General features: G+C 40.4%; 2 protein-coding genes across 3 annotated transcripts in view; one reads left to right on the top strand and one right to left on the bottom strand.

The window, feature by feature from the left end:
- The window catches only part of LOC121880173 (vacuolar-sorting protein SNF8-like), a 50071-nt gene that overhangs the window by 15052 nt on the left and 11516 nt on the right, over positions 1 to 23503 (top strand). The window lies entirely within an intron of this gene.
- LOC121880171 lies at positions 606 to 18005 on the bottom strand. Its single transcript, XM_042387292.1, has 8 exons — positions 17447 to 18005; positions 4422 to 4555; positions 4012 to 4149; positions 3382 to 3481; positions 2914 to 3008; positions 2503 to 2680; positions 2144 to 2365; positions 606 to 1993 (listed from the first exon to the last, which is right to left on the bottom strand). The coding sequence occupies exons 1-8, from the start codon at positions 17487 to 17489 to the stop codon at positions 882 to 884; spliced, it is 2022 nt and encodes a 673-aa protein (XP_042243226.1). The 5' UTR covers positions 17490 to 18005; the 3' UTR covers positions 606 to 881.

Here is a 23503-nt window from a genome sequence, read left to right as displayed (position 1 = left end):
TCCTTGTAAGACCAGGAATATTTTGATTATAAATGTCATATATTTTGCACAAAAGATAACATATTTATTCAGAGTAAACATTATATCTAAAATTTGTATGTCTAATGCAAAATCTATGATGTTTATATTCAAAATGATCATCAAATTGTAAGAATTCCAGCAATGTAAATTATATTCTGGCCGGGTAATTTGTATGAATTTTATGAGCTAAAACAAATATCTTCAGTTAATAAAAAAAAAATATTTTTCACACGTGCCAGATGGTCGGACGGTCCCTCCCTCCCCCCACCCCCCACCAACCCTCCCTACCAGATAAATGTGTGGGAAAACCAGACTATTTACCTTTTTAGTAATAAATAATACCTCAGACTGAAGTTAGGGTAATATAATTGACATTGCTGGACTCCTTGTAAGACCAGGAATTTTTTGAATATAAATGTCATATATTTTGCACAAAAGATAACATATTTACTCATAGTAAACACTATATCTAAAATTTGTATGTCTAATGCAAAATCTATGATGTTTATATTCAAAATGATCATCAAATTGTAAGAATTCCAGCAATGTAAATTATATTCTGGCCGGGTAATTTGTATGAATTTTATGAGCTAAAACATATATCTTCATTAAATAAACAAAGAAATATTTGATAATGCGCTCCGAAATCCATGCCGGAAAACTGAAGGTTCTGGTTTATCGATTGCCGGATTTTTGATGGTCAGCCTGTACTTTATTTTAACAATAGTGTTCCAGTTCTGTATATTCATACTGTATTTAATCATGTAAGTACAATTGTGGCATCAAAACCTTCTCCTCCAGAAGTCGACTAGTGACCTATTATTCAGATCTTTGAGATTCAACCTTGAACTTCAGATAGTTCATACAATTGTACCTTCAAGGCCATTCACACTGACCTCTGTTGTTACTGGAATGTTTGGTTGTAGAATTTCCCCAGAGGGAAGATGACGTGGCACATCGTATTGTTCCATCGGGTCACTGGGGACGGGACGTGGAGTGTCATACCTCTCCATGGGGTCACCTGGAGTACCAACCCTTGAGTATCCTGGGCCAGGAATTATTGAAGTTTGGGTTATGGGGCTTGCCGGAACTAGACCACTTTCACCAATACGAGAATATGGGGGAGCTTGACCAGTATCTGATGCTTTGGATTGGATTGGAGTATTTCCACTCGTGTTGTCCTGAGTTGGATCTGGTAATGGAAGCTTATAAATAGTTTCAAGAGTTTCTTGGGGTTGTGGCACTGGTAGAGCCTCACTGGAAGAACTTTTCTTGGGGATCATGTAACCCTCGCAGTCCTCTATGGTATTTGTGTAAGTTGGAGATTCAGGAGTTGTGGCCTCCACTATTTTCTCCATTTTTGCAGAATCATCTTTCTTTTCCTTAATTTCTTCATAAATGTGATATGTACTGTAAGTTGAGGGAGGACGAGAGAGATTGAAGCCTCTACGATCAACGGCAACATCGGGATCATAGGAAGGGTTGTCTACTACTGTGCTTACGTGAGGTGAATCTGCGCTTATTGTTGTACTATTACTGGCAGACCGAGAACGGCCAATAGGGAGAGTGGACAATGTTGACAGTGTTGTTCTTGACGAGGCAGAAGATCTGATGCTGGAGCCTGGCATCATGATATATCCATCAACACTTGACCCTACTCCAGTCATGTCCAGATACTGGTTGTAGTGATCCAGGTCTGTGTACTGAGGGGGAAGTTTCTTTCTTGGTTCTACGGCCATAACTGAAGTAGTCGTAAAGTCAGTTGTGGGTAGCGTTTTACAAGGAAAATCCATACTGTTACGGGGAGAAAAGTTGAGTATTTTTCTAGTTTCTTCAGAGTTTGTATTCATTCGACGATACAAGCAAGTGAAAAGTGTAATGACTGTGATGAAGAGGATGGTGGATATGAACACTAGACCAATCACCAGGAAATTCATTGAATCATCATTGGGGGCCACTAATGGTGTTCCTTCTGAAATATAGATAATTTGTGTCAGGCTACTTTCATATATGATATATTTTATTCAGTACAGTATATAAACAATTGTCATATTTCACATGAAAATTTGATCTTTAATTAATGTTTGGTAAAAGAGTACTGTATAGATGGCAGATGACTTACCATGATTGTGACTAGAAGGATGTTCAGTGTCAATAATATGTAAGTGCAGAAGGGGTCCTTGAAACTCCTCCTGCTGCTCTCCTATACGTACGACACAACGCCAGTTCCCTTCATCCTGTTGCCGCACTTCACGGATATGTAAAGTACAGTTCCCTTCACTCGTGTCACCCTGCAGTCTGTAATCTCTCATATTCTTGGATGGCTTATTAGAATGTTCTGCATCTAGTAAAAAAAGAGTTGCTTCATAAATGTTTGTTTGCCTCGTACAGTAATTGTTATTAGTACTTACAGGAATTAGCATAAAATATTAGAAATAATAAGAGTAAACTACAGGTATATAAAATTGATTTTATATCTACCTTGTGACATCTTAAACAAATCTCCTTGTGGCATGATCCAAGAACATGAGGAGATGGGTTTGTTGATTTGACACTTGAGCACAGCAGACTCTCCAATAGGAACATCCTGGATGTAGTCTTCATGAGTAGAATCAAACAGCACATGGGTCTTCAAGGTTTTTCCTCCATTAGAGTTAAACTGCAAATTTTATTCAGTATTAGGATAAAAAATAAACTGCATACAGTAATTGTATAAGGGAAAATAAATGATAATTCAATAAATATTTTTGGTTGGATCTGTATTTAGGTTAAGAAGTAAAACATATTGTATAATCTTGAAAGGAGCCAAGTATTGTATTGGTTTCAAAGTAGAATTGAAGAACAAGGTGATATTTGGATTTCCAAGAGCGGTTGAGGATAACATAAACTCACCTCAGGTTTGTTGTGCGAGTCATTTCCGTGGCGACCTTGCCGAGGAGTTAAATGTGGCTGGTCTGGTGGTGGGACCCATGTGGCACTCTCAGCCTCTGTTGGTTAATTCAAAGACTCAGTTTTCTATTCACGTTCAATAAGTAATAGGAAATTAGTCATTTGATTAGGTTAATTCTTTGTAATATGTCTGCAGTACAGTACAATAGTAGCTGGGGAGAAAGCTTTGGTAAGGTTATTTTGAGACTCCAGTTTAAATATGTTGTTCCATATCGTAGTACAGCTCTGTGGTGTATTATCAAAAGCGTAATGTACTGTAGAATGATTCCTAAATCTTAACTAAAGAAGCATAATACTGTAGCTCTGGTATTAATTTGTATGTACAGTATGATCTGGTTTCCTAGTTTGTACTTTATTGAAGAAACCTAGTTTAAAGGGTACAGGTACTTTCTCTTTAGATATGATACTCACCAGTGATAACTCTGAGAATGGCAGGTTTTGAAAGTAGGAATTCTGAAGACTGAAATGTGAGAGCCTGGCACAGCCATTGTCCCTCCTGAATTTTTCGAACCTGTTAAAAAAAGAGAATACGTACAGTATTACTGTGCTGTTCTACATTAATTTCGTCTTGAACAACAAAATAGTGTTTTAGAACAATTACAGACATGTTAAGTTTTCATCTTATATTGGGGAGACATGTTTAGAATTTATTTATTTTTTTAATATTTATTTAAACTTTTGCAAAGTACAGTTATGAATCAATTTACGAAACCTCTTTTGATGAAAATTAGCTAATACTTTACATAAAGTTATTTGGCTCCAGCACTTACGAAAACCCTGGTTTTACGATAAAAAAATTATGGTACAGTATACGGTACTATATACTGTATTATCATTTCCACCATGTATCAACTTATGACCTTCATTGTCTAGTGTTATACAAGTGGAAACTGGAGTTTGGTAGGGTCACATTGGATAACATCCTTCTCACATTTGTCCTGGGCTGGGGATTGAACCCAGGATATAATGGTGAGAGACACATCTGTTACCACACTCCCACCAACACCCCAGTTTTCAGTGAGAGAGAGAGAATTTCTGTACCTTGTTGATTTTGATGGAGCAGTCCTTGTAGCGGGAGGGGTTAAAGTTTTTGACTAACACCGGAGATACACGTTTATCAAAGAAGTCCAAGCCCAGCTCGAGGAAGTACCAGCGGCACAAATGAGTTTGTCTTGCAATCTAAAGAAGGAAGTGAATTGACAAACTTCAGATATCTTGTAACAACAGTATTAAGAATAATCATTATATTGTTTTCAATGGATACAATTACAGGGTATTGTACTGTACTGTAATTACATAGTGCTGTATAGTATATGTAAACATCTTTCATAATTATTTAATTTATGTACTGCACTAATGTATTACAGTATTTCACCTTAACATCTTATGGATACACCTGAAACTGACTTTAGTTGCTGTTAATGGTGCAGTTTGTGAAGGAAAATACTTACTAAGCACTTGAGGATGGCTCTCTCACCCTCTGGGACAGTAACATTTGAAGGTTGTGTAAGGAACTCTGAGTCAGGAGATGTTGATCGTAGGAGTTGTGAAGTCACTGCTGGGAACCGCCACACCAGAGTGCCAACTGTGGAAGATAGTGTATCATTATAAAACTATTACAATCTTATATGGAATCTCCTCCCAGGATAAAATCCTTTTATCAAATGTACTGTACTGTACTATCTTGGACGGTTTAGGTGAGAAAATAAAGACACTGATTCTCTTACCATTTTATTATAACAGTATTGTATCACCAAAATACAGTATGAATGTTGTAGGTCTGAGGAAACATTATTTCTTTTATTATAGGAGGGATGTAATGGATTCATGTAATGGACAAAAAAGATCATTTATTTTAATAATGTAAAATCAAATTACCTCGGAGATTAGAGTTATAATGTACAAATAATTCTCTTTGCCATTAAAAGATCACCCCAGCAGCTTTTCCACAGCAACAAACAGTGCGGGTAATTTAGTGAAGTGTATTGTTGCAGTCTTGTAAGTATGGTGCAATAATTAATGTACAGCCTCAGGTGTTATTTGTACAGTACAGTGTAAGTACAGTGTATGTACCTCATCATAACATAACACATCCCTGGAAAAAGGAGTCAGGAAACAGTCCCCTTCCCTCATTTGTGATAAAAGACTCGGCAGGCACTTGATATAGGTCAAGACAAGTGATCGTGGGCACTTCGTGCCCTGTGGCGAGTCCGGTGGTACAGTTTACCAAAGAGTGAAAGTTCGAACGCTCGTGTTTGGCTAGCGCACAACCGCCGGAAGGCTGGCAGCGTACAGCGACATGGTTTTCCAGCGTAAATAAAATGGTTAATTAATGCCTTCCTAAAGAAACCTTCGACATGGGACCAGGTTTGTTCCACTTTACGAAATTTTTTGCGATTTTTCCACCAAGTTTGATGAAAAAAGATTGTGCCGTTTCGGCTGCACAGACAGACAAACAGACAGACAGACGGATAGCGTTATAGTATATTAGATATTATGTTTAATTACAGAGCCCAAAATGTACTGTACTGTACACCGTGTTGTAAAATCCACCCATTGCTGCAACAATTAATGTCAATATCAGAGGAGCAGTTAAAGAACTGACATAAATTATTATTCAAAAATATACCCAAGTAACCTAAAATGTAAGTTTGACTCTGGTAACACTTGAGTGCCACCCTTACATGTTCCCCTGAAGGAATTTCCCATCATCAGAGTTTATAGTGGAATGTGAATAAAAAACAACCAAAGCTTCTTAAATTATACTTAATTATGCTGTACTTGTACAAAAATATAATGAATAAAAATTATACATACTGTCAAATATATGTATATATACTGTACACTATATATTATATATGGTACATATATTATACAATACTGTATTCATTGTATCATTTTTTATTTATCACAGCACAGTATTTCATTGTGTATAGTATACTTTATCATTCACCACATCTTTATAATACAGTACAGGGTATGTATAATTTTTATTTATTATACTTTTGTATACGTAGTCGAAAATAATTTAATAATTAGCATCTTATTGTTTGCTGGTTGATATCATTGTCTGACCAAAACAGTGGAGGTGAATGATGAGTCAGGCCCCGGGGGGGTACACACAGGTGAGTAATAAGAGGTGTATTTAGTTCTTCCGGTGGGGCTACGTCATATCATCATATCGTGATGCTGCTGAGTCTAGTAACAATAAAGCACTGTTTCTTGTCTTGATACTTTAAATAATTTTGTAACTGCACATTACATATTAAGTTTCATGGTCTCTAAAGTTAGAACTACATTGTATTGCTTAGAATTCTCATGCCAGGCACTGAGCGTGTTATTGAGTCTCAAAAGGTATGTCTTTGCACTGTATACTTGGAGGAGGAAGTCTGTGGAATGCTGCGCATGGTATTGTGATTGAGGGGGCGATCACGTATTGTGTATGTAGTGTATATGCATAAGTGAACATGCGTGCTTGTCTGTGCTCTTATTTGTGTATGTATTTGAACAATATGTGCGCATGTGTTAATGTTAAAGACACTTTTTAAGTTAAGCAATATAACCATATAACCTTAGTTTAAACCATTGTCAAGACCACTGGTCATAAGAAACAATACCTGTAGTCCTTGCTTGAACTTGGTGCAACGAAGCCTTCAGTGTCTACCATTAACAGCGGGGTCAGGCTCAGATGTCAACCAAGTCCCATTTTTAGTTTATTAAATATTTCTCATTAGCTTTTATGATTGTGACACACATTACCGTTAAGAAGTTGTGACCTGCGAGCCCTGTTAAGTCTTGTGGGTCCACCCACACCTACTCGTCGCCGATCATTCCATGGATGTCTTTCACGAAATAACTCAGTTGTGCTAGAACCAGATTTTCATTTCGTTTTAAAGTTTTCTTAGCTCTCTGAAATGTTTTATATTTGTGTTAGACAAGAATTGTGGGTGTTGGCATAGTGAGATAGAACCGTTGTTCCAAGAGCCAGTTCAGGAATTCAAAAGAAGTGGCGTGATACTTTTTCGGAGCCAGTTTGAATAGTGAATAAAGAAAGTGTTGATTGTGTATCTTAGGATCCAAAGATTAGTACATTGCCAGATGTGAACTTTAAATGTGACCCTCAAGCAATGTTTAATGTTCGTAGTGGTACAAAGATGACAATATTTTGGGCTCAGAGATACTTTTAACACACGTATAAATCCAAGAAAAAGTGTACTGTACTTGCCAATTTTAAACACTCAAACTGGCCTCTTCAGAAAATCAGTTAAATTGTTTTGTGTTTTTCATAATACAGTGGGGCATGCTATAACGAATCTAATTGGTTCTAGAACCTTGTTCGTTATAGCATTCGTTCGTTATAGGATTAATCCGTTCCGGGCCCCCAAATACAACCACTTAACACTGAAAAATATAATAAAATTGTAAAAAAGTGCATAAATATGCATCTAAACCCCTGAAATAAAGAATATCATTAATACTTGTAATAAAAAACAATAAATTATTAAAAAAATAATAAAATTTTTAAATAATCTTCGTTGTAGGAGTTTCGTTCGTTATAGCATTCTCAATTTTATAGGTAAAACCGTTCGTTATAGGAATATTCGTAGTAGGATCCGTTCGTTATAGCATACCCCACTGTAACTTTAAAGGTCGATTGTTGTGTGGACACTGAAGTCAAAACACCCATGTGTGATTAACACGTGACGCCATCGCCACGTATTGATTTTTTTTTTCGTGTAGGTAGTCCGTTACTCTTCGAATAATCTCAAAATCCTATTTATTACATTGTACCCACGTGTCCCCGTTTATCTACGGGTATATGTGGCTATGAGCAAGAATCCCACACATCAAGGTTAGGGTAATTCTGAAGAGTATAAATGCACAAGTTGTAGCTACGGCACATTTAGAAAGTACAGTAACCTGTATTACTATCACTGCGCATTTTGTGTTTCTCTGTCCAATGAACTCCGGAAATTTGTCACTTGTGTCCGCTTATAATTGCATTCAGAGTTAAATGCAACTTGTACGCATGATAGCAATGAGTGTATTGAGCCATATGGAGCATTAGACCCCGATTTCCTCCTGTACTAACACTGGATAAACCGCCCAAACGGCTAATATGCTGATAAGTGGCGTGTAGTGGACGTCTCCCCTACAACTGCGTAGCCGCATGCCACCTGCTACGTCTTCCCTAGCAACCAAACGAGCAGCCCAGGGGGGGGGGGGGCGTCACCAGATGCCACAGTATCCTAGCAACCAGCCACTTCTTCCCTAGCAACGGAGTCAAAAGACCGGCGACTTCCCACGGTTTACTCACGGCTGCTGTGTATATAAGCTCTGTCTCTCCATTGAGATTCATTCTGGCCTCTCTTCTTGAACACGCAACACCTCCTCCTCCGCCTTTGCCTGGCGGCCCTCGCTTCTCCTCCGCCTGCCTGGCGGTCCTCGCTCCCGCCGGCGAGCATGGCGACCCACCAGCTGTCCTTCTCTGAGCGTCCTCACCAACCAGCTCTCTTATTCTGCTCTCGGTTCCTGAACACGCAACACCTCCTCCAAGCAAGCTCCTTGCTGTCCCGTTCTCATTCAACCTGGAGGCCAGCAACAGGCAACATCTTCTCTAACGAAGCTCCTGCACATCTACCTCTTTCAACACGTTACTCACCGAACGTGTCTACTGAGCAGCTCCTCACCACACGGCATCTCCAGCACCAGACTGTCTACCATATAACTTATATTATATAAGAAAACCACCACCTTAGAGTTTCCATCCATCCTGAGTGCTAGACAACATAATATCACGAAACCCTACAGGCGTATATGATACAAAAAAAAATAGTGGTTGTTGGCACACATGGCCGTCGCCGCCCGATTCTCGTCTTCCTCCTTGATGTGGTGGAGGTGGACTGCAGGACCTGGTCTGAGAAGAGTATGGAGATGGCTGCCACATTATTGAGGCAAAACTTAATTAAATGAAGTAGTTTACACATCTGCGATGCCTATTGTTTTGATTTGAATTAATTAATAAGTTGTTTTATAATAAGGAAATACAGCAATATATGCATCAGGACATTTTGTGAGCAGTGCCTGACGTTTTACTTGCTGGTCTCTGATTCTGTTTTGTTCGCGATAAAATTTGCCGCCTTTATTTCTCCTAGAGAGATGACAGTGGTCTCTAAGAAAGAATACAGTACAGTACTGCAGATTAACATTCCCCAAGCCTTAGTTTCATATCTGGGAGGTGGGGATATTTGTTTGTTTTTTCACATGCTGATTAAGGGCTTCATTTTGGCAGCCCCAGTTAACTAACCCTAATTCTTCGGTTAGTATCAGTACAGTATTGATGAACACGGTGAAGCCATGTACAGTGTATACCTGTTCATGTGTACACTGGATGTTAACATCTGTACTTAGTTTGTGAAGTGAAGTGTTGTGTGTTGCAGGTAAGATCATAATTTTATTTGGCAAACAAACAATATAAAATGTATTTTTTATCACCAGGAAATTGATAGCCCTTTCATGACTAAACACACACACATACACCACCACCATCATAACCCGTGTTCTTATTAGTACATATTCTATAAGAGTGGTTTCTACCTGTCTTAACTACCACGTTAAGACAAGTAGAAACCACTTACGGAATGTGATGTTTCTCTCCGCCGTTAAGTTAGCTGGAGACCTTACACAGGTCACCTGCACATTATGCACCATAAGCCTCCCCTGTCTTGGCAACTCATGGGGGGTGAATTTCCTAGTGAATCACAGCTGTTCCGCCTCCACGGTGGACGAGTTGCTACATTTCCTGTCTGGTGTTCAGTGAAGTGGACACTGTACAGTAGGTAGCTCCCCTTCATACTGTGGGATGCTGCACATGTTTTATTCTAGTGTAAAACATGGGTAATAAAGGCTCCAATTTGTATCACTGGGAAGTTTTGTAAGTGAAGTGAAGGAGTGCTCGTAACGAACGATTCATGAGCTGACTAGTAAGGGGGCCTAGTTTGTTGATTACTGGTTATTTTCTGTCACGAATCAATTGCAGATAATGGTAGAGGAATGAAATAATAGTGGTGTGTCCTGTCCTCACCACTCTCACCTTCCTGCTGTTGTACTAGTGCGTTTGTGAAATATTTGTACGTTTTTCTATAGTGTCTCATTATAAAACTTAGTGTTTTTCCGGAATGTGAGACGATATATATTTTTCCGTGTTCGGTTGCCAGTTATAGACATAAAAGAACAGCATATCTAGTTTTCTTCAGTTCTGTGTCAGTATTATTAGAAAACTTGTGCCCACGCGTATTATTACCGCCCTCAAAACCGCGAGACAATGCTGTGTTGTTGTGTCGGTAGTTAAGTGTGGGCGACGACCAGCACTTGAAGTGAAAAACAAACTGGGTTAACTTGTTTGGTTGGGTTAGCTTGGGTTCTCGTCTTTCCCTGTTTTCTTGGCTGTTATTGCTAAATTGTCAAATATAACGGAATATTAGTTTCCGGGAGTATATAACGCTTTACTCGTGATCTTAAAAGCTGGATCTTGCAATGTAAAGTTCACAAATGGAGTATGACCGGCGAGTTACATTTGTGTTGTAAAATAACTTGTTTATCATCACGGTCTTATATTTGTTGAAAAATAACTTATATGTCATGGTGTTAATTTGTGTTGTAAAATACCTTGTTTGCTACCACAATGTTATACTGTGATGGCCTCATAAAATGGTGTAAATCTGCATAATAATAATATATCGTATAAGTGAGGCAGGAAACATCGTGGTCTTGTGTTAGTTCCTTGGTTTGATTTGTGTTACTTGTGAGTAAACTGTTCACTTCATTCCTGCTAAACTGTTCACTTCCTTCCTGCGTTACACACTCATCCTGGCGAGCTAGTCTTCGCTTTAGGGTAGACTTATTTAAGTATATACAGTGTGTTTCACGGCAGGATTCTCAGCGAAAATTAAATCTGTTTGTAATATGAATGTGATAAATAGTACAGTACGCTTATACAGTATATGTTTATTTCTGATGTTGGTAAAACTCTGAATATCGGTAACCACTGCAATGTTCATTTGTTATTAAACACTGACAAATGTTAACGTACCGGTTTGTGGGAAGACGTCAGCGTTCATAATTGTGTATGTAAAAGTACTCACACTTCCCGTTAATAATGTGGTAGACCAATAAGGTATCTAGTGTAGAGCAAGAGGTAATGTACAGTTTGCCCATAGGTGGTGACCTCGGTAGCCTGTGTGGGCAACTTCTTAGTCGTCATCCTCAAGTTTTCGTGACAAACAGGACAAACAAACAAGTTCCCGGAACCTTCTGGTAACTGTTGGGAAAGCTTAAGTGTAGGGACGGACATCTACTTGACAAGCGTGTTCCTCAGGCTGGCCAACACGACCCTCGTAGTACTGCTTACCACCGTGACTTTCAGTGATTTCATTATTTTTGTTATTATTTAATCTCATTCACCGTCACATACCAGAAGACAAAAATTTTGTACCTTTGATGATAGCTATAGATTATTTAGTTATAATGCGGATGTGCATCTACTGTAACCTCGTCTTGCACTGTTCACAATTCGAATCGCATTTGTTCAAGTGAATACCATTAACATATTTAACACGACCATTAAAATCCGTTTTACACACACACACGATGTAAGATCAGATGTAACTATAAAACGTTCTTTTACACACACACACACGATATAAGGTCAGATGTAAGGGCTGACAAGTAGAGGGTGTATGATGAAAGTGCGGACACACCCTGGACGCTGGGAGCTGTTTGGGGATAATTTACATTAGTATCTCAACCTTCTACTTGATCTTTTAAAATGTATACTTGGGGATTCATAGACTGCAGTGTACTGTAAATGTTTGGAAACGCATATGATTATATTAACGAATTTTTACAGTAATGGTTGTGATTTATGTTTGTGTTCAGTTTTTTTTTATCGTTATTGCTGTTTTGGTTGAAAAAATGTTACTTAGTTAAGGAACTTGTTTGTTACGATTGTCGAAGACCATCCTCGTGGAGTTGGTCATTGTAATGGTAATTATGGAGGTGTGTGTGTGTGTGGCGGGTCTCGGCTGCTATTGATCGCGCTCACCGCCTCACTCACCCACTGGATGCCTCCCTCTCTCTGCTCAGTTATTTCCTCTCCGGAAACTGACGAAACGCAGGTTAAGCACACGGCTTTCTGTTGGTCACTCTATCTGTGTTTTGGATGATGGAATTCACCCGGGGAATCCTGGACCACCTGCACTCTCTATGATGAGCTTATCAAGAACTCCTGCTGGCTGGTATCTCATGTGATGGCGAAAAGGAATGCACTGTTTTCAATTGTTTATATTTTTTATGCGTCATCAGGAGGCATGTGTCTCCAGCTGAAAGTGTAGTGGATAACAGACTCGGTAGTCTACAGCCTGCAGTCTACACACGTGGGCTCCTTTATCTCAAGATGTTGGCGGAACGTTTTGTAGATAATTGTATACCACCGCCATCAAATATTGGGATGGGTTAGCATATAGTGTTCACCCCTGTCCATCCGTTCAGAGGAATTCGTGTCCGTTCACTAACTTGGGGAGAACTCTGGAGTTGAAAGTACATTTGGTAGGGAGTTTCGCATCAAGAATATGACACCAACTTTGTTTACCAGAGCTATGTACTCTTACATGGCTTGGAAATGTTATTAGGGGCCAACACCACCCTCATTGTTGGTCATGTTTGTTTCATTGGTGTGTATGGTTGTTAAGTCCCTCCACGAACGCCTCCTTTAATTGTGTCAGCCAACGTGACAATATTTCCTTGCATGATATTGTTACCTTGACGAGTATGTGTGCGTGTGGTGTGGCGGGCGTCTCGCAACAGCTTTGGTTACTGTGGTTTATCTTGGACCGCATTCAAGGATGATGCTGTCCACCGCAGGAAAACTTCACTTCATTATACATTTCACCTCTGACGTGTGTATGGGTGCTTCACTGGTTGATGGGCCATTAGTGTGTTGATGAGTTCTCTCTCCATTATAGAAAAGGTCACGCCCGGATGGGACCTCTATTGAGTAAGCAAAAAAGAAAGTTTACACAACCCAGTTTTGAAATGAATGAAGCTCATTATCGGCATTATTTTTCAGCGCTTTACATCCCTTCTGTGGAATTATATATTAGGCGTATAAGCAAGACAACTGTTAATGGAGAATCCACCCTATGGTAATGAAAATTTGAGAAGTAAACATTAATGTTATTACTGTATTTCAGTCTGTGATGGAATATTACAATTACGAACTAACAAGGGAATACGAAAGTTTTATACAACAATATTTACTGAATCAAGACATATTATATAATTGGGTGTATATTTGTAGACTTTGGACGTCGTGTTGAACAGTTCATTACTGTATATTATAAGTGACTGGGGCCGGGCAAGGCCTCCTAGATAGGGCCTGGGCCTTATTGTATAATGAGAGGCAGGCCTTTTATGCTTCATAGTACAGTACATTGAGCCTAACAAGTTATTAAGAGTCACAGAAGAAAATTAATAACCCCAACCACACGTACACAACCCAATTTGAGTGTAGTGTATCATTAGTTATTACTTAGGACAGGGAGAGTCATGCGTCCCAGTGCTTGGCTTAAAAACCGTAGGGAGGCTGAGTATTGAGCTAGACTTGGCTTGGCTCCACGCCCTACACACTGCACCATCAGCTCACTATGGCTGCTCCCTGATATTATTTTACTATATATTATTCTCAATTGTGCATGACACTGACGTCCACAGTATGTTATTGGAGTACTGTTGAAAAGTTATATCCACTACCTGCATTCTAGTACCATTAATTCATTATCACACGTACCATTACCCATGATTATCTTTACTCATTACTTGAATTAGATAATTAAGTAACTAGTAGTTTGGTAGGTGACAAGTGTCGTTCCAACAAGGGTGACACTATAAATGTTCATCTCAAACAGCGTACAGTACAGTATAGTTATTAACAGCCACAAGGATCTGTACTCGACGCCAGAGTTGACCAGTTGGTTAGTATGGACTCCACCAGTTTGTGATATTCTGTTTTGCAATGCAAAGAACTGGCGAAGAACTGGAGGATTTGGTAGAATGATAGAAGTAATGAGTGTGACCTTGGGTGGTACAGTAGCGTAGAATGGTGGACGGAGTCAGCCGCGTTATGCTTGGCCAAGTGTAGTTGTGTGCTGAGTCCTCTCGTTTCTCTGTTGATGCAACACACTGCTCAACATCAACACTAGATGCAACACACTGCTCAACGCCAACACTAGACTGATCAATCGCCGACCTATACAATGTTTATGATAAGAAAATCCGGCACCTGCATCGCTGGGGGACTTGGTCACATCAAACATTATTTATCTAAGTGTTTGCGTAGGTCGAGGCTTAGAAGTCACAGAGCTGTTGTCAATCAGTGAAGGCAACACTGCAGTCAGGAACCGATCGTTACTAAATTTATCCTTTCCTTAGCGAGGATCACCCTGGCCCCATGACGTCATGTCAGAGGAGGTTACTGCACTCTTATACTGTATACTCTATCTATACGGAAATATCATCGTAATTGTTTACTCGCTCGTAGATTTGATTTAACTACGCCAGTGTAGTAATTAGTAAGAGGTCTTTTATCACTTCCTTATCACAGTAGAAATATAGTTTTATCAGAGTAGTGGACCCTTGTTCACACCATCCCACACTCACATTAGCCCACCAAACAAGCATTGTATCCTCTTACTGCCGATAGACGTGTGGCTGTGGGCGTGCTGGTCTAGGTCACTACTGAAGGAAAGATTCCACTGTATATTACTTTCTTGTGTGAGATGTGTTATTGTGGTTTTTGTTCCACTAGTTCACTGTGTACATGTTTATTTACGTACGTGGGAGAACAGAATGTTTAGAAATTATCCGTAGAAAAAAACATAAGACAGAAACGATAGATAGAAGCACTAAGTATTGTGGCGTGTACTTTGATTGACCAGTGGACGGCTCTGCTGTCACCGTGAAACAGACGTGGCCTTGAGGCAGCGTCTCATCCTGTCTGCCCAGGAATTGGCGCCACATTCTGTTTTGTTCCGACGCTGAGAAACAATTGGGCCACACGGGTTTCTAATTTAATCCGTGATTACCTCCGTCCAAATCTCGCTTTAAAGCAACTACACATAAACCAGTGCGTTTTAGTTCCTCAAATATTACAAGTTTACTGATTTTTTGTTATAGGACAATTTACAGGTTATACCAGGCTAATGAACGAAAACTGCGAAATATAAATATACACGTGATAGTGTAGAAAAATGTCATGGTGAGGATACGTCTGTGTGAGGCACCACCAGGGTCACCACGCCCCTCGGCTGCTATTTGCAGGGTCTTCACCACAACACGCGGGCACCACCAACACTCAGAGAAACGGTAACTTGTCACAATTATAACCTGTCCGTAAGGAATGGCCTCGTTTTAGTAACCAGAGTTGATTAATTTGGACCTTATTAGGAGTGTAACAAGGAGACGTTAGGTGCACGCAGTTTTTATCTCGTGGATCACCATGTACAGTATATCATGCCGTACTGCCTCAGGTAGATGGGTTGTTGTAGTTGGATCTGCTCAAGTTCTGGACACTATTGTATTTACTGTCAAGGATCATTTGGTATAAGTTGTAGAAGGAAGGTTATTATCATATACACCGATCTTGAACTACACGCTTGAGACAAACTGATGTCGGCCACCCGCCTACATCTGCCCACTCACGTTGGCCTCTCCTACTTACCGCACCCCAACTTTCCTTACCCACCACCACTCCTTCACGACTTGAAATGGGACTCGGAGAGTTTTTTGTCACGCTTTGTTCCATATCAAACGGGACCTTCCTATGTACATTTAGTACATAGGATTACACAATCCTCCCGTCACCCGGATGTTTTGGTAAGATCCACCATTTTAGCCAATTGTTTATACTGTTTAATGTGTTCTGAAAGCACATTTATATCTGTACATTGGCACACCGAATGTCACAACACTCCTTTTACCTTGGGAAGTCTCTTATTGGCTCTCATATTGGAATGACGTAACTAATCGTGGCAGGAAGTCCTGTGATTGGTCCGCAGTGGAAGTGACGTAAGCAATTTAGCTCGAAGAGAGTTGCTAGTGGACCTGTGCAATGACGTCAGTGCTGCCTGCAGAGAAACTTTGCCATTGGCGTATAGAGCCATATGACGTCATCGCGCAGAGGTCCGCCAAGAAAACAGGTTTTGCTGTTTACCGGGTGACGTCACCTTTCCTTGAAATTGTTTTATGTGACTTGTACTGAGAATAATGAAGGTGTTTGTCCATTTTCAGTAGAATTCTTCTACCTTTTCTGATCCTAATTTTATTTACTTATCATCGTTGGTTTTAGTCATTCTTGAACATGAATGAATTACATTTTGACAATGCCAGAGTTGAGGCTGCTGTACAAGAGTTAAAGAGCGCGTGGTGTTGTGGTAGAGGTGGCTGGCCTCACCGTGGTAAACGTGGGTGTAGGTAAATGGGAAAAGAGTGCCACTATAGTGAAGGGCGTGGCCCCCGTGGCACCGCGTTGATAAACACTGCTGGGAATCCCGCACACCAGGCCTCTGTAGTGCTGCCGGGACGTGGGGGGTGAGGGAGGAAACCAGATGTATATATCGTTGCGTTATCCGTATACATTTCATACAGCACATACAGGTACACAGTAACTAGAGACACACATAAACACACACTGGCTAAATATGTATGTACATTCTTGTTAAGCTGTCATTTAAAAACTGTATATTACAATTTGATGACTTTAATATAATTTGTGTGTTGCCATCTCAGCCACCACATGTTAAATAAACGTCTGTATAAGAGATGAAGTTTTTCGTCTCAGTTCGTCACGACTATTTGTGGACGAAGCTTCTTTATTTATGTTGACACGGGAGGAGGAGGACACTGTGTTGACAAGATCACTTTGTTGTGGAAGCAGAGGCCAGCCCCACACAGTCATGGTTATTTATGGTACTGTTGTTGTGTTTGGTGACGTCACTCGCTCAACTGGTTATGTCAGTGGTAATATTAGTGCATTTTGTCCTGTCAGTCATGGATGAATTGTAAGCTACACATTAAAGATTAGTGAAGATAAATCATTGGAAGTTTTAGCATCAGTAAGGTTGTGAGTCTCGTTGAAAAGGAATTTAATGGTTATGTGCAAAATTCCGACAGAGACAAGACGCTACAATTCATTGTTTACGTGAATTTTCCCGGCTGGATAATGTATCCCTCTCCCCTCTAACACACATATACTGCATTTGTGATATCTGTGAAGTTTGATATATTAAATGTGTTATACTGTCATGATAGCTGAGGTGTACAGTACCTTTATGGGCAGCAGAATAATCCTTGATTAATGATGACAGTGTAGAGTAATTTTAATAGTTAGTAAAGAAACACTGTACATATAACTGTAACTGACCGGTAAGGACAAGGGAGAGAAGATTTCTTGGGTAGGTCATCATGGGTCAGTTGGAGGAGCTTGGGTCTTGACCTTGTATTATGGTAATACTTTGTACTGTTGATATGTTTGTAGTACGCCTCAGGGACACTCACATAGCGCTTTGGCAATACATATAATACTTTATATTGCTGGTGTAATACTGTTCATCACTGTCTACATAACTCTTCTGACTATTGGTCTCCGAAGGCTTGGTCGTAACCTCTCAATTTGTTTGGATTTCAGAATACAAGTCTCTGCCATTTATTACTGTGGCAGTATTTTAGTTAATTTACAAGTTCGTGTATTACTACTCCCTGTGGATGACTCACTATTTTCGGGCACGGAAAGTTTTCTCTGGTAATTGTTTCACTTATGTATGATAACTTGGCACAGTGTTGGCGGTGAAGTATCAAGTTTGGTCCAGTCAGTCTAGATAGGTAGCGGGTCGATACACTAAGTCCGTTCGGTACGACGTCCGCTCTGGGACTGAGGGGTGTTGATTGCCGCCGCTGCTGGTTGGCACACCTTCTCAACGTGTAAGGACCTAACCCACTGAGTCCTTCGTCTAAAAAAAAAAAAAATATCTTATTGGCGAAAACGCCTCCCAGAAACTTCGTTCACATTAATAACAATGTTTTTGTATTATTAGTATTAAATAAATGTTGATTTACATTTTGACCGTGTCAAAATTGCATGAATTTCCTCATTTTGTTGTCTAATTTTAATATTCGAAATGTAGCTGGAAGTAACGAAGTGGGGTATAAAGAAGGCGGCGACGTCCGAAGATTGTTGAAACAAGGACGAACAGTTGCTGTATATGAGACTTTCCAATCGCTGGGGCTGACTCACTGGGCGGGGGTTCCTGGAATTTCCTGTGTCTCACTACCGCGTTTTCTCTAGGCGGGAGAAATATGTGACGTCACGGCCGTAGCTAGGCAGGTGAAGTACAGGATTGTTACTGTATTATAGGGGTCGGGGAAGGTGCTGTACTGTTGCCCTGACTGGTGTCTGTGTGTTGGTCCCTCCTTCCCAGGACAACATTCTTGACGGTGATGTGGTGGTTATTGCTGTTATGGAATTTAACTACAGTGTTGTATTGTAAACCTCATATTTCACACACACGCACTATAGCTTCCGTCCATGAGTTATTTATTTAATAATATAGTCAACTGTTTGGGTCTGGTGTTACAGCTGGACTCTCACACTCCCCCCACATGACTTAACTCTCTTACGTTTTTCTCTTTAACGGGATAAGAGAACACATCTACTGGCTTATTTGTTTACTTATGTTATTTATCGAAGACACAACGCCGCCATCTTTATATCAATGTTCAACTGAGTAAATTTAACGCTTAATACCACCAGCAATGAGGGACTTAATTTTAACATTTTAATATCTGAAAAACGTGATCGTGTGTTATGTAGTGTGGCAACCTCAGTGGCTGCCTCCAGGGAGGTGAATAGTTGGCTGGCTGGCTACCGAGGAGATAAGACAGATAGATAGGTATGAATGAATGTGTAGTGGTGACCAGAGTTGGGTAATGGTGGCTGCTGTTGCTACCGTTACCAAGGTGTGCTCCATCCACCCAACCAGCAGGCCAGCACCTCACCTTACAATTCTTAATTAGGCAGCACGTGGAGATTAGCCCCCAGCCTATTTCATCTGGTGGTTAGGGTGGTTAGGTTAATGTTAGGTTAGGTTAACATTCGGGTGGTTAGGTTAATGTTAGGTTAGGTTAACATTCGGGTGGTTAGGTTAGTTTAGCGTTAGGGTGGTTAGGTTCGGTTAGCGTTAGGATGGTTAGGTTAGGTTAGCGTTAGGGTGGTTTATCTTAAAATGGAATAAATTAGGGGGCTGATCTTCACGTGATTCTTAAATAGTCGTACGTGAGTCAGTCTCATAAGGGAGTAAGACCATATCTATCTGACCCACATGTATTGTTCTATCCTCCCCTAGACTCAGGAAATATGTACTATCCTCCCCTAGAATCAGGAAATATGTACTATCCTCCCCTAGACTCAGGAAATATGTGCTATCCTCCCCCAGACTCAGGAAACATGTACTATCCTCCCCTAGAATCAGGAAATATGTACTATCCTCCCCTAGAATCAGGAAATATGTACTATCCTCCCCTAGAATCAGGAAATATGTACTATCCTCCCCTAGAATCAGGAAATATGTACTATCCTCCCCCAGACTCAGGAAACATGTACTATCCTCCCCTAGAATCAGGAAATATGTACTATCCTCCCCTAGAATCAGGAAACATGTACTATCCTCCCCCAGACTCAGGAAACATGTACTATCCTCCCCTAGAATCAGGAAATATGTACTATCCTCCCCCAGACTCAGGAAACATGTACTATCCTCCCCTAGAATCAGGAAATATGTACTATCCTCCCCTAGAATCAGGAAATATGTACTATCCTCCCCTAGAATCAGGAAATATGTACTATCCTCCCCCAGACTCAGGAAACATGTACTATCCTCCCCTAGAATCAGGAAATATGTACTATCCTCCCCTAGAATCAGGAAACATGTACTATCCTCCCCTAGAATCAGGAAATATGTACTATCCTCCCCTAGAATCAGGAAACATGTACTATCCTCCCCTAGACTCAGGAAATATGTACTATCCTCCCCCAGACTCAGGAAACATGTACTATCCTCCCCTATAATCAGGAAACATGTACTATCCTCCCCTAGAATCAGGAAACATGTACTATCCTCCCCTAGAATCAGGAAATATGTACTATCCTCCCCTAGAATCAGGAAACATGTACTATCCTCCCCTAGAATAAGGAAACATGTACTATCTTCCCCTAGAATCAGGAAATATGTACTATCCTCCCCTAGAATCAGGAAATATGTACTATCCTCCCCTAGAATCAGGAAACGTACTATCTTCCCCTAGAATCAGGAAACATGTACTATCCTCCCCTAGAATCAGGAAACATGTACTATCCTCCCCTAGAATCAGGAAACATGTACTATCCTCCCCTAGAATCAGGAAACGTACTATCCTCCCCCAGACTCAGAGAGGCATAACATGACAGTTGAGGAAAGTGAGGAAAAAATCGGGGTCTAGGTTGGTGAGGTAAAAGCACGCCACGAAATTATGCACAGTACATAATTGGTTAACGTAGCACAAGTACTCACAAATAAATCTCTGAGAGTAGCATCAACATTATCCAGACTCATACTGTACGTTCATGTACTACACTTGGTCTAAAATATATCTCAATTAAATAATTTTGTGTGTGAGACAATATGACACAACGGACGAAGGTTTTTGACAATCCTACCAAGACAACAGGAGTCGCAGTGTTCATTTCGCAATTCATCAGACTACTTCTTGATATTGAAACAGTTTATTTAGCCAGAAAAATACAGATACAAAGTGAATAATAATAACAAGTGTTGACATTCTTGAAGGTACTTTTTGGACCGAGTTTAGTACATACGGTGTGTAGAATATTTTTGTTTATCCTGAATTTTTTGTAAATTTATTTTTTCCCCTCTTGAATGGCGTTAAGTGAAGGCATTTATAAAAATTAGTGTTTGTATAATATTGAGTTTATTGAGTTTACTATAGTTTAATTATTTGCTGTTTAGGTCTGTTCTTATATACTGTATATCTTCAGTTATGAATACATGTACTCTTCATCTTCCTCCGAACTTTCATGAATCAAGCCAGATTACAGATTGCCCCGGAGGGGGCTAGTTTATTGGGCACCCCCTTACTTCCTGTGCAAGGTGAAGCGCAGAAGCGTTTACAGTGCCCAACTGGGAAGCATGCTAAGTTCATGCTTGCCTTTATGACTCATGCATTAAAGGCGTAGAAGCCTGAAGGGTCATAGGTTTTGTCAGCAAGTTAGATAAAATGACAGAATGATGAGTGTGTGGGGGGAAAATTCTCGGTACATTTCATCTGTTTATAGCAAAGCGTGGCAGGTCCCTAATAATGTCAAGTGCCATGCCTGTGACTAGGAGGAGGGATATTTGGTCAGGGAGGGAAGAGGTGTTGGTAACGGCTGGGGACCTGTAGGAGGAGGTCATAGGGCAAGTGAGGATGTAGTGAGAGAGGGTGTGAGAGTTGGGTTGGCCACAAAGTTTACAAACAGTGCGGCCAGGCTCAGGGTTGCCAATGTACTCCCATAGGTACCTGTACCCTAGGCGCAGTCTCATGTACATAATGTGTTGAGAACAAGTCAGGGATTGATACTCTTTGTAGTGGTGGTTGGCGTCACCGGTTACAGCGTCATAGTGGCATAGTGTGACGCTACCCTGTTGTTTCAGGGGTGTCCATTTTTTGTCGAATGCTTCTCGTTGTGTGGCGTGTATGCGAGATTTGAGATGATTCAGGGAGAGGGCGGCTTCAATATCTTCTTCTTGCGTCAGTTATGAGTACATGTACTCTTCATCTTCCTCCGAACTTTCATGAATCCAGCCAGCGTGATGACCAGACCCAGTACTGGGCGACCTCTCTCACTCACCCCAGGAGAGAGGCAGTAGGGGTTGGGGGGATGTTCTGAGAAGTTGGTCCCACATTACCAGGAAAGTAACCCGGATAATGTCTGCCATTGTTGCTGCTTCCTATGTAATAATAATAATAATAATAATAATAATTAACCGGGACAAATACTCAACCATTCAAGGTTGTGCTACTAAAATATTATAACCTTGCCATATTGCTTAACCTGTACTTCTTGTTGTGTGTCTGGTGTGTGTACAGTACTCAGAATACTAAGCCTTTGGTACTCTACACAAGGAAGCAATATAGCCGTCACTTCCCCAACCGTGGTGAAATCAGAAACATATTCACACCTGGGGCATGAAATAGCGACTGGTATAACAAGACTGGAGGCAAACGTACTAGCCATACAACCTAATATTAGATAAAACCAGAGAGAAAAAACATGCGGCACTTTTGTCTCGTACGTATTTAGATTTGTTTACACCATTTAATTGTATATTTCTCTTGCTAAGTGTGAGGAATTACTAACGAATACCACTAAATTTCCCTCGTATGAGTCACCATATGTTCTGTGCAGGTGAGGATTTTTGACCCATGAATCTTTCTCACCGCTTCATTCACTCGTGCATATACTTGTCAAGTTTCCGACCGGGGGGTCATCTCTTGCGAATGTGACGGAATGCTTAGGGGGACGACTTGTGTACAAACCAGCTCCATTAGTAACCTGGAGACCGACTAAAGACTCTATAGGAGACTCTTATGAGGCTCTTGTCCTTGGCCTGTCCCTCGACCCCACTACCTTCACTAACTCCTTTCTTTTCATAGATAATTATGAAGAACTAACCGCTGATGATGCACTAGAATGTACACGGTGATTCATTCTTGCAGTGGTGTTGCCAATACCACATATTGGAGAAATGGCCGCCTCTGGTCAGTGTTGAATATAACAAAGCTGTGGTTGGTGCTAAGGAGACTGTTTGTGGCGGTTGACTCATTCTAAATAGTTATAACCAACACAAATTGAAGAGAAATCTGCCACTAATTGTCGCACAGAATGTTTGTTAGTTGCCCCTCTACCTGCTAGAGAGGCAGAGTTCCATGACTGACATACCTCAAGTTTCCGGACCTGAGTGACCTTCCAGCCATCTCGTCCATTGACTGATTTCCCAGAAGTCTGTCTCACTGCTTTACACTTTGGTATTCTTACTTTCATTCATTTTCATTATCACTGGACAATACAATATTTCTACTGTAGGTACGAATGACTGAATTAGCACTTAGTTTGTAAAGTTGGCATCAAAACATTGAATTTTAAGTATGCAGAGATGAATAGTGATGCCTCGTGTTGGGTTCGGTCAGTGATGCCGGCGTTGCACAATCTTACTGTTACCACATGCGGGCTGCTGTGGTAACAGTTGGCCACCGTTCGTCTTGTTCCTTATTTGACAGTCATGGAAATTTTTAACAAACTAGTGTATTATCTTTGTTTAAATATATTATTATGAAAGTTTTCTACACTAGCGTGGGGACCCTTGTTAGCCCAGTGAATGGAGAAAAA

Source organism: Homarus americanus, unplaced genomic scaffold, assembly GCF_018991925.1.
Source record: "Homarus americanus isolate GMGI-L3 unplaced genomic scaffold, GMGI_Hamer_2.0 scaffold30108, whole genome shotgun sequence".
Lineage (NCBI taxonomy): Eukaryota > Metazoa > Arthropoda > Malacostraca > Decapoda > Nephropidae > Homarus > Homarus americanus.
The sequence above is the reverse complement of the archived record's forward strand: the minus strand, read 5'-3'. Positions and strand labels throughout refer to the sequence as shown.